The sequence below is a fragment of the Cyprinodon tularosa genome, unplaced genomic scaffold (assembly GCF_016077235.1).
Source record: "Cyprinodon tularosa strain WSP-4 unplaced genomic scaffold, ASM1607723v1 ctg616, whole genome shotgun sequence".
NCBI lineage: Eukaryota > Metazoa > Chordata > Actinopteri > Cyprinodontiformes > Cyprinodontidae > Cyprinodon > Cyprinodon tularosa.
In genome coordinates this window covers 70,432-89,895 of record NW_024039359.1, presented here as the reverse complement: position 1 = coordinate 89,895, position 19,464 = coordinate 70,432, and the positions used below count along the sequence as shown (strand labels likewise).

The window sequence follows — 19,464 nt, the reverse complement described above, 5'->3', positions numbered from 1 at the left end:
AAGCAGGTTTTTGGTGTCAGCAGATTGAGCGTCATGTCTGCTAGGAAGTGTGTTGGTGGTGGGCGTGAACGCAGGGAGGATCCATCACCCTCACCTTCTGGCTCACCCTATGATGAGGATGAAGTCTGGAGGAGAACTGACGGTTTCCTCCTGTGAACCCCCTTTATACCAAAACGCTGCCAATATGCCATTATACAGTAGCTGGAAGTTAGAAACACGTTCAGCGCTCGTCTGGAACACGTCAGATACGTTGATATGCGTTGGAGAGACGTTCTAGATAAGTTACACAGAAGTTACTCAGAGGTTTAGGATCAGCTAGACGCCACAACTGATGAGGAACTGACACTGAATGGATGTCAGCCATCAGATAACTGACCTGGAACTGATGGATCACGGATGAGCCTATGTCAACAACATACTCACCATATGTCAGCGATTTCAATGTGTTTCAGCGTGTTTCAGGGTGTTTCAGCGTGTTCCAGCGTACTTCATCTTGTTCCAATGTACCTCAGCGTGTTTCAGGGTGCTTCAGCGTGTATCAGCATGCTTCGGCGTATTTCAGCATGTTTCAGTGTGCTTCAGTGAGTTTCAGCATGTTTCAGCATGTTTCAGCGTGTTTAGGGTGTTTCACAGTGTTCCAGAGTGCTTCAGAGTGCTTCAGCGGGTTTAAGCGTGCTTCAGCGTGTTTCAGCATGCTTCGGCGTATTTCAGCATGTTTCAGTGTGCTTCAGTGAGTTTCAGCATGTTTCAGCGTGTTTAGGGTGTTTCACAGTGTTCCAGAGTGCTTCAGAGTGCTTCAGCGGGTTTAAGCGTGCTTCAGCATGTTTCACAGGGTTCCAGCGTGTTTCAGTGTGTTTTAGCGTGCTTCAGCGGGTTTTAAAGTGTTACAGAGTGCTTCAGCGTGTTTCAGCGTGTTTTAGCGTGCTTCAGCGTGTTTTACAGTGTTACAGAGTGCTTCAGCATGTTTCAGCATGTTTTAGCGTGCTTCAGCATGTTTTACAGTGTTACACAGTGCTTCAGAGTGCTTAAAAGTAATTTCCCTCTGGGATTATTAAAGTATTTCTGATTCTGATTATAAAAATGCCTCAGCTTGTTTCAGTGTGTTTCGGCATACTTCAGCATGTCCCACCGTGCTTCAGCGTGTTTCAGCATGTTTCAGTGTGCTTCAGTGAGTTTCAGTGTGCTTCAGCGTGTTTCTGCGTGCTTCGGCCTGTTTCAGCGTGCTTCAGCGCGTTTCAGCGTGTTTCAGAATGCTTCAGTGTTTATTAGTGTACTTCAGCGTGTTTCAGATAGCTTCAGCGTGTTTCAGCATGTTTTAGTGTGCTTCAGCATGTTTCAGAGTGTTTCTGTGTGCTTCAGTGTGTTCAAGCATGTTCCAGCGTCTTTCAGCATGCTTCAGTGTGCTTCAGCGTGTTTCAATGTGCTTCAGCGCGCTTCAGCGTGTGTCCGCGTACTTTGCCAAGTTTCAGCGTGTTTCAGAATGCTTCAGTGTTTATTAGTGTGCTTCAGTGTGTTTCAGATAGCTTCAGCGTGTTTCAGCATGTTTTAGTGTGCTTAAGCATGTTTCAGAGTGTTTCTGTGTGCTTCAGCATGTTTCAGTGTGTTTAAGCGTGTTCCAGCGTCTTTCAGCATGCTTCAGTGTGCTTCAGGATGTTTCAGTGTGCTTCAGCGTGCTTCAGCGTGTTTCAGAATGCTTCAGTGTTTTTTAGTGTACTTCAGCGTGTTTCAGATAGCTTCAGCGTGTTTCAGCCTGTTTTAGTGTGCTTCAGCATGTTTCAGTGTGTTCAAGCATGTTCCAGCATGTTCTTTCAGCATGCTTCAGCGTGCTTCAGCGTGTTTCGGCCTGCTTCAGCATGTTTCAGTGTGCTTCAGTGTTTATTAGTGTGCTTCAGCGTGTTTTAGTGTGTTCCAGCTTGTTTCAGCATGCTTCAGCATGTTTCAGCATTTTTCAGCATGTTTCAGTGTGTTTCAGCATGCTTTAGCGTGTTTCAGCGTTTTTCAGCGTGTTTCTGCGTGTTTCAGTGTGTTTCAGCGTGCTTCAGCTTGTTTCAGTGTTTATTAGTGTACTTCAGCGTGTTTCAGATAGCTTCAGTGTGTTTCCGCATGTTTTAGTGTGCTTCAGCATGTTTCAGAGTGTTTCTGTATGCTTCAGCGTGTTTCAGTGTGTTCAAGCATGTTCCAGTGTCTTTCAGCATGCTTCAGTGTGCTTCAGCGTGTTTCAATGTGCTTCAGCGCGTTTCAGCGTGTGTCCGCGTGCTTCGCCATGTTTCAGCGTGCTTCAGCGTGTTTCAGCATGCTTTAGTGTGCTTCAGCGGGTTTCAGCATGCTTCAACGTGTTTCAGCATGTTTCAGCGTGCTTCAGTGTACCAATAACTTATCCAATGTATGCCAGTGTTTTTTCCAGATTTTTCGTAAGTCAGGAATACCCTGGTCTAAATGCTCAAGGTGTGACAGGAGCTTAAAATTGACTTAGAATGCTTCATGAGCTTAAAGTGCTTCATGAGTATAAAATTAGCTCAAAAGGCTTCACCGTGTTTCAGCGTGCTTCAGCGTGTTTCACAGTGCTCGTATCTTATCCAACGTATGCCAGCGTCTTTGCCAGATTTTTCGTATGTCAGGAATATGCTGGTCTAAATGGTCAAGGTGTAACAGGAGCTTAAAATGGACAAAGTCCCCGGATGTTATTCTGGCCCCTCCCTCTTTACCCAGCATGCATCAGAGCAGACTTATCCATTCTCCAGTCTGACAGCTGTCCCAGCATGCACTGCAGCAGCAACAGCTTCCAGGTTAGTGCTCACAGAGCTCAGATAAAAGTTCTCTTTTCTGTGGCTGTTGTTCAATAAAAGTAAAATTGAAGATAATTTGAGGCGAGGGCATTATACTTTAAGCTTCAGTATAGGGCCCATTTACTGATTTATTGCATAATTTAAGAAACGTTCTGATGTTGAGAGGACCACGGCAACCAGCGGACTAATCATCCGGCATCATTTTAGGATGCGGTGGGACAGGTGGGCCAATCTATCCATTCATCCACACTACAAGGCAACATCTTCAGCATGTCTGAAGACTGCGACGTAACGTGCTGCGTTATACTGCGACATAATGTGCTGCCAAAAGGAGGGAAGTTTCTCCTGACTCTGGTTCAGGGGGAATAATGGCTTCAATCAGACCTGGTTCGCGGGCAGGGCTGATGTCTTTGAAGCCAATAAACATCAACCTTGAGATTATAATAAAGTCTCTTCCTTGTTGTTCTCTTTTAAGATCCTGGTCAGCCTCAGCTGCTAAAGAAAAGCCAAATGAAGGTGGACATACATCAGCTCCAGCCGTCTGATAGCCTCTGGTTCTTGTCAGCTGGCCTTCGTACTTCAGGACAATCTCTCGGGCTTGCCTAGAAAAGACAGATTGGTTACTTGCTGTCTGTGGGGCAGCTGAGCAGCAGAAGCATTTGACTGAAGTCTGGCTGTCAAACATACTGGGGTCCACTGGGCCAGTACATGTGGACCTCCTCTAAGATGACGTCTGATTCAGGAGAAACTATAACTGAGCAGAAACCCTGAGATGAAACAAAATCAATATATTGTGACAGATTTGCTTCCGTCTCAATCAACCAATCAGATCGCAGCAAAGCCCTTCCAGAGCAACAGGTCCATTTAGCTCAGCAGGCCATTTAATTGCTGGATTAATGGAGCTCAGTCCTGAAGACGGAGGATCCCTGTCAATTGGACCGAGTCTCTGTCAGACCAGTTCTCTGTCTCACCAGGTCTCCGTTGGACTGGATCTCTGGGGGGGGTGGGGGGGGGGGGGTGGGGGGGGGGGTGCTGCTAAAGGTGGGAGGAGCAGGAATGCTGAAAGAGTGAAATGATGCTGCTCAGTATCAAATCCTTCGTTCCTCTCATTTAAAAGCAAGAATTTGACACATTTCTAGCCTGAAACATCTGGCCCCAGCGGTTCCTGTTCGGTTGATTCCTGGTTAATCTAAGGATGAAGATGGATAGTTGGAGGCGTGACAGCCCGGCTGCGGCTGCAGTAATCACAGACAGGCAGCCAGGCTGGAAAAGCGCAGCGTCTCCCTGATGAAGGTAATAAAAGCTCTGCAGTAAAAACTGACTGCCCATATAAAAGCTGTTAGCCACGGCACACTCAGCACATCCCGCCTGTTCCAGCACTCCTGCTGCTCCACACACCTCAGCAGCTTCAATGTTCAGATGAAGGAAGCGCCTAGATCTAGACCCAGTAGATGATCCAGCCAAAGCCTGCTGGCTTCATCAGCCTGTTCCTCAGAATGGGTTCAAACCAGAACCAATTTTTCTCATTCAGCTTAAAGCTTTTTCAGCGTTTTTCTGATAGGAAAAGAGCTGCTGGTTCTGATCCGAACGCTGGAAGGAAGAAAAAACATGAGGAAGTATACTTCAGAACTTTGAGCTTCCGTCTCATTGGCCAGGGCCTGGAGCAAATGTTTGCGATGATCTCTTTCTGGTACTGAATGTTCTGGAACATTTCTTCTGGGTCGTTGCTGTCCACCTCCTTATCAGCCTCTTCCTCTGAGGAGCTGCAGGACATGCAAAAGAAAGAAGCCTGAGGAGATGACCCTGACGGGTTCACAGACCTTAAAGCAGATGATGGGACCCAGAACAGCTTCTCTCCTCTCTCTGCCTGCTCAGACCTTCAGCCCAGTAGATCCACTCACCCCTGCTGGTAAGCAGAGTAAAGCCTCCTGGAGTTCTTCCGGACGCTCCGATGTCTCCTGGCAGCAGACAGGGACCTGCTGCTGGGAGCCACAGGTTCAGATGCTGAGCTCATGCTGACGGCGCCTCCTCTGAGCTCCGACTGGGAGAGACCTGCTGCTGGTGTCTGCTGCTCCTCCTCCTCATCAGCAGCAGCAACAGGAGGCGCAGCAGGAGACCCTTAAAGGGACAGCGCTGGATCACACAGAGTATGCACTGTTCTCTCATCCATCCGTCCATCCATCCATCCCTCATCCATCCATCCAACCATCTTCCAACCATCATCCAACCATCATACATCCATCCATCTTCCATCCATCATCCATCCATCCATCCATCCCTCATCCATCCATCCAACCATCTTCCAACCATCATCCAACCATCATACATCCATCCATCTTCCATCCATCATCCATCCATTCCCATCCATCCATCCAACCGTCATCCATCCATCCATCTATCATCCATCCATCTTTCATCCATCAATCCATCCATCCATTCCCATCCATCCATCCAACCGTCATCCGTCCATCCATCCAACCATCATCCATCCATCCATCCAACCATCATCCATCCAACCATCATCCATCCATCCATCCATGATCCATCCAACCATCATCCATCCATCCATCCAACCATCATCCATCCATCCATCCATCCATCGAACCATCATCCATCCATCCATCCATTCCCATCCATCATCAATCCATCCAACCATCATCCATCCATCCATCCATTCACATCCATCATCCATCCATCCATCCCTCCATCATCCTTTCATCCATCCATCCCATCCATCATCCATCCATCCATCCCTCCATCATCCATCCATCCATCCATCATCCATCCATCCCTCCATCATCCATCCATCCATCCCCCATCATCCATCCATCCATCCCTCCATCATCCATCCATCCATCATCCATCCATCCATCTTCCATCCATCATCCATCCATCTTCCATCCATCCAACCATCATCCATCCATCAATCATCTATCCATCCATCATCCGTCCATCCATCCAACCATCATCCATCCATCCATCCATGATCCATCCAACCATCATCCATTTTTCCATCCAACCATTATCCATCCATCCATCCATTCCCATCCATCCTCTATCCATCCAACCATCATCCATCCATCCATCCATTCCCCTCCATCCATCCATCAACCATCATCCGTCCATCCATCAAACCATCATCCATCCATCCATCTATCCATCCATGTTCCATCCAACAATCCATCGAACCATCATCCATCCATCCATCCATCGAACCATCATCCATCCATCCATCCATCGAACCATCATCCATCCATCCATCCATCCATCATCCATCCATCCAACCATCATCTATCCATCCATCCATTCCCATCCATCATCCATCCATCCATCCATCCAACCATCATCCATCCATCCATCCATCCATCGAACCATCATCCATCCATCCATCATCCATCCATCCAACCATCATCCATCCATCCATCCATTCACATCCATCTTCCATCCATCCAACCATCATCCATCCATCTATCCATTCCCATCCATCATCCATCCATCCAATCATCATCCATCCATCCATCCATTCCCATCCATCATCCATCCATCCCTCCATCATCCATCCATTCATCCATCCATCATCCATCCATCCATCATCCTCCATCAATCCATCCATCCATCCATCATTCATCCATCCATCCATCAAACCATCATCCATCCATCATCCATCCATCCATCCCTCCATCATCCTTTCATCCATCCATCCATCCATCAAACCATCATCCATCCATGATCCATCCATCCATCCCTCCATCATCCATCCATCCATCAAACCATCATCCATCCATGATCCATCCATCAATCCATCATCCTTTCATCCATACATCCATCCATCCATCTTCCATTCATCCAACCATCCATCCATCCATCCATCTTCCATCCATCCAACCATCAATCCATCCATCCATCCATCCATCACCCATCCATCATCCATCCATCCATCCATCCATGATCATCAATCCATCCATCCATCCATGATCATCCATCCATCCATCATCCATCCATCTTTCATCCATCAATCCCTCCATCCAACCATCATCCATCCATCCAGCATCCATCCATCTATCCATCCATCCATCTTCCATCCATCCAACCATCATCCATCCAACCATCATCCATCCATCATCCATCCATCCATCAATCCATCTTCCATCCATCCAACCATCATCCATCTAACCATCATCTATCCATCAATCCATCTTCCATCCATCCATCATCCATCCATCCATCCAACCATCAATCCATCCATCCATCCATCCATCCATCATCCATCCATCCATCCATCCATCCATCCATCATCCATCCATCATCCATCCATCCATCATCATCCATCCATCCATCATCCATCATCCATCATCCATCATCCATCCATCCATCCATCATCATCCATCATCCATCCATCCATCCATCCATCCATCCATCCATCCATCATCCATCCATCCATCCATCCATCCATCCATCCATCCATCATCCATCCATCCATCATCCATCCATCCATCATCCATCCATCCATCCATCCATCCATCCATCCATCCATCCATCCATCCATCCATCCATCATCCATCCATCATCCATCCATCCATCATCCATCCATCCATCCATCCATCATCCATCCATCCATCCATCCATCCATCCATCATCCATCCATCCATCCATCCATCATCCATCCATCCATCCATCATCCATCCATCCATCATCCATCATCCATCCATCCATCCATCCATCCATCATCCATCCATCCATCCATCCATCCATCCATCATCCATCCATCATCCATCCATCCATCATCCATCCATCCATCCATCATCCATCTATCCATCATCCATCCATCATCCATCCATCCATCCATCTTCCATCCATCCATCCATCATCCATCCATCCATCATCCATCCATCCATCATCCATCCATCCATCCATCCATCATCCATCCATCCATCATCCATCCATCCATCCATCCATCCATCATCCATCCATCCATCCATCCATCCATCCATCCATCCATCCATCCATCATCCATCCATCCATCCATCCATCATCCATCCATCCATCCATCCATCATCCATCCATCCATCATCTTCCATCCATCCATCCATCATCCATCCATCCATCCATCAATCCATCCATCCATCCATCCATCCATCCATCCATCATCCATCCATCATCATCCATCCATCCATCCATCCATCCATCCATCCATCCATCCATCCATCCATCATCCATTCATTCATCCATCCATCCATCCCAACCATCATCCATCCATCCATCCATCCCTCCATCATCCATCCATCCATCCATCATCCATTCATCCATCCCTCCATCATCCATCCATCCATGCCTCCATCATCCATCCATCCATCATCCATCCATCCATCTTCCAACCATCATCCATCCATCATCCATCCATCCATCCGTCCATCCATCATCCATCCATCTTCCATCCATCATCCGTTCATCCATCCAACCATCATCCATCCATCCATCCGTCCATCCATCATCCATCCATCTTCCATCCATCATCCGTTCATCCATCCAACCATCATCCATCCATCCATGATCCATCCAACCATTATCCATCCATCCATCCATTCCCCTCCATCCATCCATCCAACCATCATCCATCCATCCATCCTTCCATTCCCCTCCATCCATCCATCCAACCATCATCCATCCATCCATCCATCCATCCATGATCCATCCAACAATCCATCGATCCATCATCCATCCATCCATCCATCCATCATCCATCCATCCATCCATCCATCCATCCATCATCCATCCATCCATCCATCATCCATCCATCCATCCATTCCATCCATCATCCATCCATCCATCCATCCATCCATCCATCCATCCATCCATCCATCCATCCATCATCCATCATCCATCCATCATCCATCCATCCATCATCATCCATCCATCCATCCATCATCCATCCATCCATCCATCATCCATCCATCCATCCATCCATCCATCATCCATCCATCCATCCATCATCCATCCATCATCCATCCCATCCATCATCCATCCATCCATCCATCCATCATCCATCCATCCATCCATCCATCCATCATCCATCCATCATCCATCCATCCATCCATCCATCCCATCCATCATCCATCCATCCATCCATCCATCCATCCATCATCATCCATCCATCCATCCATCATCCATCCATCCATCCATCCATCCATCTATCATCCATCCATCCATCATCCTTCATCCATCCATCCATCCATCCATCAATCCATCATCCATCCATCCATCCCTCCATCATCCATCCATCCATCATCCATCCATCCATCCATCCATCATCCATCCTTCCATCCATCCATCAATCCATCATCCATTCATCCATCCATCCATCCCTCCATCATCCTTCCATCCATCCATCCATCCATCAATCCATCATCCATCCATGATCCATCCATCCATCCATCAAACCATCATCCATCCATGATCCATCCATCAATCCATCATCCTTTCATCCATACATACATCCATCCCTCCATCATCCATCCATCCATTTCCATCCATCCATCCATCCAACCAACCATCATCCGTCCATCCATCCAACCATCATCCATCCATCCATCCGTCCATGATCCATCCAACCATCATCTGTCCATCCATCCATCCATCATCCATCCATCCATCCATCAAACCATCATCCATCCATCCATCCATTACCATCCATCATCCAACCATCATTCATCCATCCATCCATCCATTCCCATCCATCATCCATCCATCCATCCCTCCATCATCCTTTCATTCATCCATCCATCCATCCCAACCATCATCCATCCATCCATCCATCCCTCCATCATCCATCCATCCATCCATCATCCATTCATCCATCCCTCCATCATCCATCCATCCATGCCTCCATCATCCATCCATCATCCATCCATCCATCTTCCAACCATCATCCATCCATCATCCATCCATCCATCCGTCCATCCATCATCCATCCATCTTCCATCCATCAACCGTTCATCCATCCAACCATCATCCATCCATCCATCCGTCCATCCATCATCCATCCATCTTCCATCCATCATCCGTTCATCCATCCAACCATCATCCATCCATCCATGATCCATCCAACCATTATCCATCCATCCATCCATTCCCCTCCATCCATCCATCCAACCATCATCCATCCATCCATCCTTCCATTCCCCTCCATCCATCCATCCAACCATCATCCATCCATCCATCCATCCATCCATGATCCATCCAACAATCCATCGAACCATCATCCATCCATCCATCGAACCATCATCCATCCATCCATCCATCCATCCATCCATCATCTATCCATCCAACCATCATCCATCCATCCATCCATTCCCATCCATCATCCATCCATCCCTCCATCCATCCCTCCATCCAACCATCCATCCATCCATTGAACCATCATCCATTCATCCATCCATCATCCATCCATCCAACTATCATCCATCCATTCCCATCCATCATCCATCCATCCAACCATCATCCATCCATCCATCCATTCCCATCCATCATCCATCCATCCAACCATCATCCATCCATTCATCCATTCCCATCCATCATCCATCCATCCATCCCTCCATCATCCATCCATCCATCCATCAAACCATCATCCATCCATGATCCATCCATCCATCCATCCATCCCATCCATCATCCATCCATCCATCCATCCATCCATCATCCATCCATCCATCCATCCATCCATCATCCATCCATCCATCCATCCATCCATCCATCCATCATCCATCCATCCATCCATCCATCCATCCATCATCCATCCATCATCCATCCATCCATCTCATCCATCCATCCATCCATCCATCCATCCATCCATCCATCCATCCATCATCCATCATCCATCCATCCATCATCCATCCATCCATCCATCCATCCATCCATCATCATCCATCCATCCATCATCCATCCATCCATCCATCATCCATCCATCCATCCATCCATCATCCATCCATCCATCCATCCATCCATCATCCATCCATCATCATCCATCCATCCATCCATCATCCATCCATCCATCCATCCATCATCCATCCATCCATCCATCATCCATCATCCATCCATCCATCCATCCATCCATCCATCCATCCATCATCCATCCATCCATCCATCCATCCATCATCCATCATCCATCCATCATCCATCCATCCATCCATCCATCCATCCATCCATCCATCCATCATCCATCCATCATCCATCCATCATCATCCATCCATCATCCATCATCCATCCATCCATCCATCATCCATCATCCATCCATCATCCATCATCCATCCATCATCCATCATCCATCCATCCATCCATCATCCATCCATCCATCCATCCATCATCCATCCATCATCATCCATCATCCATCATCCATCCATCATCCATCCATCCATCCATCCATCCATCCATCCATCCATCCATCCATCCATCATCCATCCATCCATCCATCCATCCATCCATCCATCATCCATCCATCCATCATCCATCCATCATCCATCCATCCATCCATCCATCATCCATCCATCCATCATCCATCCATCATCCATCCATCATCCATCCATCATCCATCCATCCATCATCCATCCATCCATCATCCATCCATCATCCATCCATCCATCCATCATCCATCCATCCATCCATCCATCCATCCATCCATCATCCATCGAACCATCATCCATCCATCCATCGAACCATCATCCATCCATCCATCCATCCATCCATCCATCATCTATCCATCCAACCATCATCCATCCATCCATCCATTCCCATCCATCATCCATCCATCCCTCCATCCATCCCTCCATCCAACCATCCATCCATCCATTGAACCATCATCCATTCATCCATCCATCATCCATCCATCCAACTATCATCCATCCATTCCCATCCATCATCCATCCATCCAACCATCATCCATCCATCCATCCATTCCCATCCATCATCCATCCATCCAACCATCATCCATCCATTCATCCATTCCCATCCATCATCCATCCATCCATCCCTCCATCATCCATCCATCCATCCATCAAACCATCATCCATCCATGATCCATCCATCCATCCATCCATCCCATCCATCATCCATCCATCCATCCATCCCTCCATCATTCATCCATCCATCCATCCATCATCCATCCACCCATCCATCCATCCCTCTATCATCCATCCATCCATCATCCTTTCATCCATCCATCCATCCATCCATCAAACCATCATCCATCCATCCATCCCTCCATCATCCGTCCATCCATCATCCATCCATCCATCAAACCATCATCCATCCTTCCATCCATCCATCAAACCATCATCCATTGATCCATCCATCCATCCCTCCATCATCCTTTCATCCATCCATCCATCCATCAAACCATCATCCATCCATGATCCATCCATCCATCCATCCATCAAACCATCATCCATCCATGATCCATCCATCAATCCATCATCCTTTCATCCATACATACATCCATCCCTCCATCATCCATCCATCATCCATCCATCCATCCAGCAAACCATCATCTATCCATGATCCATCCATCAATCCATCAATCCATCATCATTTCATCCATCCATCCATCCACCCATCAATCCATCATCCTTTCATCCATCCATCCATCAACCAATCCATCATCCATCCATCCATCCATATGGGGGGGTTGGTCTCCTCAGTCCTGGACTGTGGGACTGTGGCTGCAATTAGATCTCAGTCATCCTCTCTTCTGCTCCAGATTTTTAATTCCCATAAAGACTGAATGCTCTAGCACTTAGTTATAATTAGAAATTAGAACTGATCTGTTCTCTGTTACGTCACTTTAAGAAGAGCATAGAGGATTATTGGTTTCAGTGACCATCTTATTTTTTAACAGCTATTATACTCCAGTAACTCATGCAGATATCTCACCACCACTGGAAACGATATTGTAGAAAAAAAACTTTTCCTTCACTTCTCCTTGACTGATTTCATTTTACTGTAAATCCAACATTAGGTCAATATAATCAGAGCTCAGCTACTTTGGGAACATAAACAATCATTTTAGAGTGAAAATGATCTAATTGTGCTTTTAGCAGTTTCTAAAATGGAGCATGGAAGCCAGAAGAGTCAATAGAAACATGATTAGATCTGCTGCCATGCTTTTATATTAGAGCCAAAGGGGAGAAACATCTACAGCTGACTGACTGTGACTGACAGTGGGAGGAGCCAAAACACTTTTACAGGTTTCACGTGTACTTTATATATACAGTAGGTTAATGTTTTATTTAAGTTGGAAGATAAAACCTTGAAACTGAATGCATTTCTTTCAATACTTTAATTACTCACCCTTGTTGTCATTTTATACTTACAGAAACAAGGCGAGCAGCACAAGCGTCATGGTTAAACCACTTATTTTAGATCACTTTCAGGATAAGTCCCTCTCAGTCTTTTCTCCTGTCTTATCCTGGACCTTGGTCAGATAAAGGCTGCTGATTGACAATCAAATGCAACTGAGTCTCATCTGCACTGTCCTTTACCTCTGCAGCTGAACTAGATCACTAACAGATCACTTCTATATTGCACAACATTATGATAAAATATGAAAGGCATCACGCAGATGACTCCAACTATCTCTCTAAACCTGGATGGAGACAAGCTGGAAAAATAGTTTGAACAGGTTTTTAAGTGAGAAAGTCCATTTCCAAACATCCTCTGCTCATCAGGATTATAATCCCGCTATAATTTGCCGTTCTTGTTGGGAGCTCCAGACCTCCAGCATACCGCTGGGAGTGCGGCCTACCTGTGGGGGATTTCCTGTAGCTGTTCGTAGCGGCTGGAAGTGAATAGAAAGACTTTTTAAGGTTTGTGGTAAAAACTCTAAGAACCTACAACGGAGTATTAGGGTCAACACAGAGATTGTTAATTTATATTTTATTCAAGGATAGAAAGAAAGCTTGGAGCTCTGCCCAGCAGATGACAGCCGACCACCTCCACCAATCAGCAACCTGAGTCCACTTTGACATCCTGCCCAGTTTGATGCTGCTGCTAAAAGATTTCATGATTTGTCAAACCGATGCTAAAGTATAACTTCAAGTGGCCGTTCCCACTGAGAGGCTGTTCCCACTGTGTGACTGTACCTACTGAGTGGCCATTCCCAATGTGTGGCCGTTCCTACTGAGAGGCCGATCCTACTGAGTGGCAGTTCCCACTGAGTGGCCATTCCCAATGTGTGGCCGTTCCTACTGAGAGGCTGTTCCTACTGAGTGGCAGTTCCCACTGAGTGGCCATTCCCAATGTGTGGCCGTTCCTACTGAGAGGCTGTTCCTACTGAGTGGCAGTTCCCACTGAGTGGCCATTCCCAATGTGTGGCCGTTCCCACTGAGTGGCCGTTCCCACTGAGTGGCCGTTCCCACTGTGTTGCCATTCCCGATGTGTGGCCGTTCCCACTGAGTGGCCGTTCCCACTGTGTGGCTGTTCCCACTGAGTGGCCGTTTCCACTGTGTGGCCGTTCCCACTGAGTGGCCATTCCCAATGTGTGGCCGTTCCCAATGTGTGGCTGTTCCCACTGAGTGGCCGTTCCTAATGTGTGGCCGTTCCTACTGAGTGGCCGTTCCCACTGTGTTGCCGTTCCCAGTGTGTGGCCGTTCCCACTCAGTGGCCATTCCCACTGTGTGGCCGTTCCCAATGTGTGGCTGTTCCCACTGAGTGGCCGTTCCTAATGTGTGGCCGTTCCCAATGTGTGGCTGTTCCCACTGAGTGGCCGTTCCTAATGTGTGGCCGTTCCTACTGAGTGGCCATTCCCACTGTGTGGCTGTTCCCACTGAGTGGCCATTCCCAATGTGTGGCCGTTCCCAATGTGTGGCTGTTCCCACTGAGTGGCCGTTCCTAATGTGTGGCCGTTCCTACTGAGTGGCCGTTCCCACTGTGTTGCCGTTCCCACTGTGTGGCCGTTCCCACTCAGTGGCCATTCCCACTGTGTGACCATTCCTACTGAGTGGCCGTTCCCAATGTGTGGCCGTTCTCACTTAGTGGTCTTTCCCAATGTGTGGCCGTTCCTACTGATCGGCCGTTCCCAATGTGTGGCCGTTCCTACTGAGTGGCCGTTCCCACTGTGTGGCCGTTCCTACTGAGTGGCCGTTCCCAATGTGTGGCCCTTCTCACTGACTGGCCGTTTACAATGTGTGGTTGTTTCTACTCAGTGGCCGTTCCCAATGTGTGGCCGTTCTCACTGAGTGGCCGTTCCCAATGTGTGGCCGTTCTCACTGAGTGGTTGTTCCCACTGTGTGGCCGTTCTCACTGAGTGGTTGTTCCCACTGTGTGGCCGTTTCTACTGAGTGGCCGTTCCCACTGTGTGGCCGTTCTCACTGAGTGGCCGTTCCCAATGTGTGGCCGTTCTCACTGAGTGGTTGTTCCCACTGTGTGGCCGTTCCTACTGAGTGGCCGTTCCCACTGTGTGGCCTTTCCCGCTCAGAGGCCGTTCCCAATGTGTGGCCTTTCTCACTGAGTGGCCGTTCCCAATGTGTGGCCGTTCCCACTGTGTGGCCGTTCCTACTGAGTGGCCGTTCCCAGCAGCCTCTGGCCGGGTCGTCTCCTCGCTGGTTCACCGCGGCAGCTGGTAGGTGTTTTTCATCTAAATAATCCAAACTGCAGGCAGCAGGATAATAAAAGCGAACATATTCTGCCGGCAGATTTCTACATTTTAAGTTAATTTATGCGTCAATAAACTGTTTCAGAGGAGTGATCATAGCGATCTGTATCATCAGCGATGTGTCTGTCTCCCTGCCAGCTCCCAGATCAGCTTCTCTGATTGGTTGACGCGGCGCGTCGAGCAGCAAAAATTAAATTTTTCCATCTCGAGCAGCAGTGCGTTTGCGGGGCGTCACGCGCGTCAGATGCTTAAACGTGCCCTACGCGCTGCTTCAGCTGCTCAGACGCGCTGCGCCTGCTGCTCAAAATGCGCTGCGGGACCTTTTGCTGCGCCTTGACGCGCGTCAACCATTGACTTTGCATGTAAAGTCGCTGCTTCTGTCGCGCCAGCTGCGTCCGGTGAACGCAGCATTAGTGGCCGTTCCTACTGAGTGGCCGTTCCCACTGTGTGACCATTCCCATTTTGTGACCGTTCCCACTCAGTGGCCGTTCCCACTGTGTGACTGTTCCAAAGTTTTATTCACGCTGATTAGCCCACTTCAATGCTGTTTCCCTCTTCCTTTCTCAGCCACAGCAGTTTTTGCACAACAATCAAACTGAGTAAATGTGTTCAATAGATAATTTGTTGTGAAAGTTAGATTTACATTTAGTTTTTTATGGTGTTACAAAATATTATTAATTTAAACGTAAGGGAATTTAAGTTAAGAAGGCCTTTAAACAGTTTTGCCAACAAATTACAAACCATAGAGAACAGAGAACACAGGTTAGGGTTAAACCGAGCTCTTCTTTGGGCTGAGCAGCAGGAGGAACAGCCACAGGAGGAGGAGCAGCAGCAGAAGGAGCAGTAAGGAGGAGGAGGAACAGCAGGAGGAGGAGCAGAAGGAGGAGCAGCAGCAGAAGGAGCAGTAAGGAGGAGGAGCAGCAGCAGGAGGAGAAGTAAGGAGGAGGAGCCGCAGCAGCAGGAGCAGCAGCAGCAGGAGGAGGAGCAGCAGGACAACAATCTGACAGCATCCACCTTCTTCAACACAACCAGTCACTGAGATTTCATTTTTTACCATCAATAGATTTCCTTGTTCTAAAATTCTGAAGAACTTTAATGTGTAATTACAACCTGACACCACAGGAGGGCAGCATAGAGACCATGTTCAGGACAGAATCTGGACAAATAAAAGAGGAATATAGCAGCAGTCATTAGAATTTAGTGAGAAATTAAATATTTAACAGTTTTAGGATGTTTAATCATAACTCCTCATTGCCCTCTGGTGAGTCAGCAGAGTCTGTTTTCTGTTCCTGATTGGCTAACAGAGCCACGTTGAGCGGTTTGTTGCTGTTGTTTGATTTCCAACTCGTTTGCCTCCAAATGTTCTCGGTCAGTTTAAATTAGCAGCAGCTCTACTGAGGTGAAAGCAGAGAGGGGAGCTCTGCAGCCATTCTTTACCTCTTTCTACTGTTTCAAACGCTGATTATCTATATCTGTAGATCTACACTCTGATTCTAAACAGCATTATCTTTCAGTCCAAAATGAATCACTCAGTTTTTTTTTTTTAATCCTAAATATACAGTGTGTATTTCTAATCTACCACCACAGGAGGGCAGTAGAGAGGGAATTTAGATTTTAAAAAAAACTTTATGGTTACTGCTGTTGTTTCATATTAGGAAAACTCCAATCAATTCATCCCCTCATCCCTTCCCAGACATTCCAAAAACTCATTTCAGGTTTTTTTTTGGCCTTAAAGGCACACTATGCAACATTTTTCAGTTAATTAATGTGTTCCATAACGTTATGGATGACTAAATGAGTCAGGAAATACTGCACTTGCAACTGCAGGAGCACCGACCCGCACCCACAGGCTCAGAAGTCTCGTGAGAGTCAGTCTTGCTTTACGGCGAGAACTGCTACACCCCCCAGTTAAAAGCATTCTCGTTGCTAGCACAGTGGCAATCTTTGTGCAGTTATGCTACGTTCACGCAGCAAAAGCAGCAAAATCGCGTCTGCTGCTTCCTTTTTGCTGCTTGTACCAGTTAGTTCTGACGCGTGGCTGAAGCAGCTTTGCTGCTCTGGCTGCGCGGTGCAAAAGGTTGCATAGTGTACCTTTAAGTGTGTGTGTGTGTGTGTGGGGGGGGGGGGGGGGGGGGGATGTTGGGGGTCTGCCTGACCCTCTGGGAGTAGCATGGGGAGAACTTAACCATCTAGCTGCAGGTGAGTTATGGGCCCTTAAACACTAACCCTCCATTCCCATGGAGGCTCTGCCCCATTAAGGGCCGACCCAAACCGTAGTGGGTAGGGCCACTCAAATAGCCAGGCTGCATCAGTGCAGGCTTACTGGAATTGGGCAGAGGGTGTAACGATGAATTAGTGATTCCTCCAGATGTTCTGCTGGTTTGCTGCATCTTCATCACACTGAAAGAAAATCACAGCTTAGAAAAATAAATACAGAAAAAGTGATAAAAATGTCTGTTCTTTGAAAACTGGTTTAGGAGTGATTTCACACTGATAAGTCAACTTTTCATTGAAAAGGGAAATCTTTTAAATTATCAAGAACTCCTAAACCATTTTTTAGATTGCTGTAACCCTATAACAGCTTGCTAATGTTTTTAATGTTATTCTAGCAGGTGTTCTTACGTCACTTAAAGGTCAGACCTCTGTGAACTCTACCTGATCCGACTGATACTCATGTAGGTGGGCTGTGTTTTCAACCAAAATCTCCTCAAAATAATAAAAAATTATGCTCTTTATTCCAAGCAAAATGCTTAAACAAAACGTGGCATCTATCCAATAAATATTTACATTTTAAATGTTAGGGTTAGTGTTTAGGGCTAGTGTTTGGGGCTAGTGTTTAGGGTTAGTGCTTAGGGTTAGTGTTTAGGGCTAGTGTTTAGGGCTAGTGTTTGGGGCTAGTGTTTGGGGCTAGTGTTTAGGGTTAGTGTTTGGGGCTAGTGTTTAGGGTTAGTGCTTAGGGTTAGTGTTTAGGGCTAGTGTTTAGGGCTAGTGTTTGGGGCTAGTGTTTGGGGCTAGTGTTTAGGGCTAGTGTTTGGGGCTAGTGTTTAGGGTTAGTGCTTAGGGTTAGTGTTTAGGGCTAGTGTTTAGGGCTAGTGTTTGGGGCTAGTGTTTGGGGCTAGTGTTTAGGGTTAGTGCTTAGGGTTAGTGTTTAGGGCTAGTGTTTAGGGCTAGTGTTTAGGGCTAGTGTTTAGGGCTAGTGTTTAGGGTTAGTGTTTAGGCCTAGTGTTTAGGGCTAGTGTTTAGGGTTAGTTTTTAAGGCTAGTGTTTAGGGCTAGTGTTTAGGGTTAGTGTTTAGGGCTAGTGGTTTTGGTTACTGTTTGGGGCCGGTTTGGGATTCAACATATTCATAAAAAGATGAGTTTGGGAACCAGTTGCTGAGGGAGGATGGTATTAAACGTAGAGCAGTAAAGTATTCATTATGGCAGGTGTTAGCGGTTTGGTGGAAGTAATTTCCACCTCTCTGCAGTTGAAATTTATTTTCAATTTGTATTTTTTATGAGGTCGATATACATTTATATTTAGGAATTTTACATATTTTTGACTTCATTTAAGTTAAAGCTACTGTTTTCTATAAAATTTGAATTAGAACTCAGAAAAAACTGTTAAATTCATCTGTAGAAATTAGAGGATTTTTATTATTTGTGGTGAAAAAAAAAAACATTTATCAGATGAAAACTGGGATCCTATCTTAAAACCACTGAAACTATCACCTTATTGTTTTTGAATAATTAGTAAAACAGAATTTGTAAAGAAAAAGAATGAAATAGATCCAAAGGACCTATCAGTAACCATGTCTGTTCCAGTGCAGATCATCATTCGATTAGTATTATGTCTTCAGTACAGGGGCCATAACAGGGGCCAGGACATGATCTACGGGGGCACTGGCCCCCGTTGGCCCCTGTCTAGAACCGGCCATGGTGAGGAATGATGTCACCGTGGCGAGGTGCACTGTATGTTGAAATCCAATGAAAAACAGAAAGCACAACTGATGTTCAAGGCTACAAGATTGAAAGTATTAAAAATAAAAGACCAATACTGT

General features: G+C 46.6%; 1 protein-coding gene across 2 annotated transcripts in view; it reads right to left on the bottom strand.

Annotated features, from left to right (window-relative positions):
* The window catches only part of LOC119798258 (transmembrane channel-like protein 3), a 61,379-nt gene that overhangs the window by 26,923 nt on the left and 14,992 nt on the right, over positions 1 to 19,464 (bottom strand). The window contains exons 1-4 of one of the 2 annotated variants that reach the window (XM_038307626.1): positions 17,652 to 17,673; positions 4,688 to 4,904; positions 4,409 to 4,549; positions 3,313 to 3,388 (exon numbers count right to left, since the gene is read on the bottom strand). In XM_038307626.1, the coding sequence (XP_038163554.1) occupies positions 3,313 to 3,388; positions 4,409 to 4,549; positions 4,688 to 4,904; positions 17,652 to 17,664 (447 nt within the window). In that variant the 5' untranslated portion in view covers positions 17,665 to 17,673. Of the gene's footprint in view, positions 1 to 3,312; positions 3,389 to 4,408; positions 4,550 to 4,687; positions 4,905 to 17,651; positions 17,674 to 19,464 lie in introns of those variants that run through there. The other variant, XM_038307627.1, reaches the window with a different exon arrangement.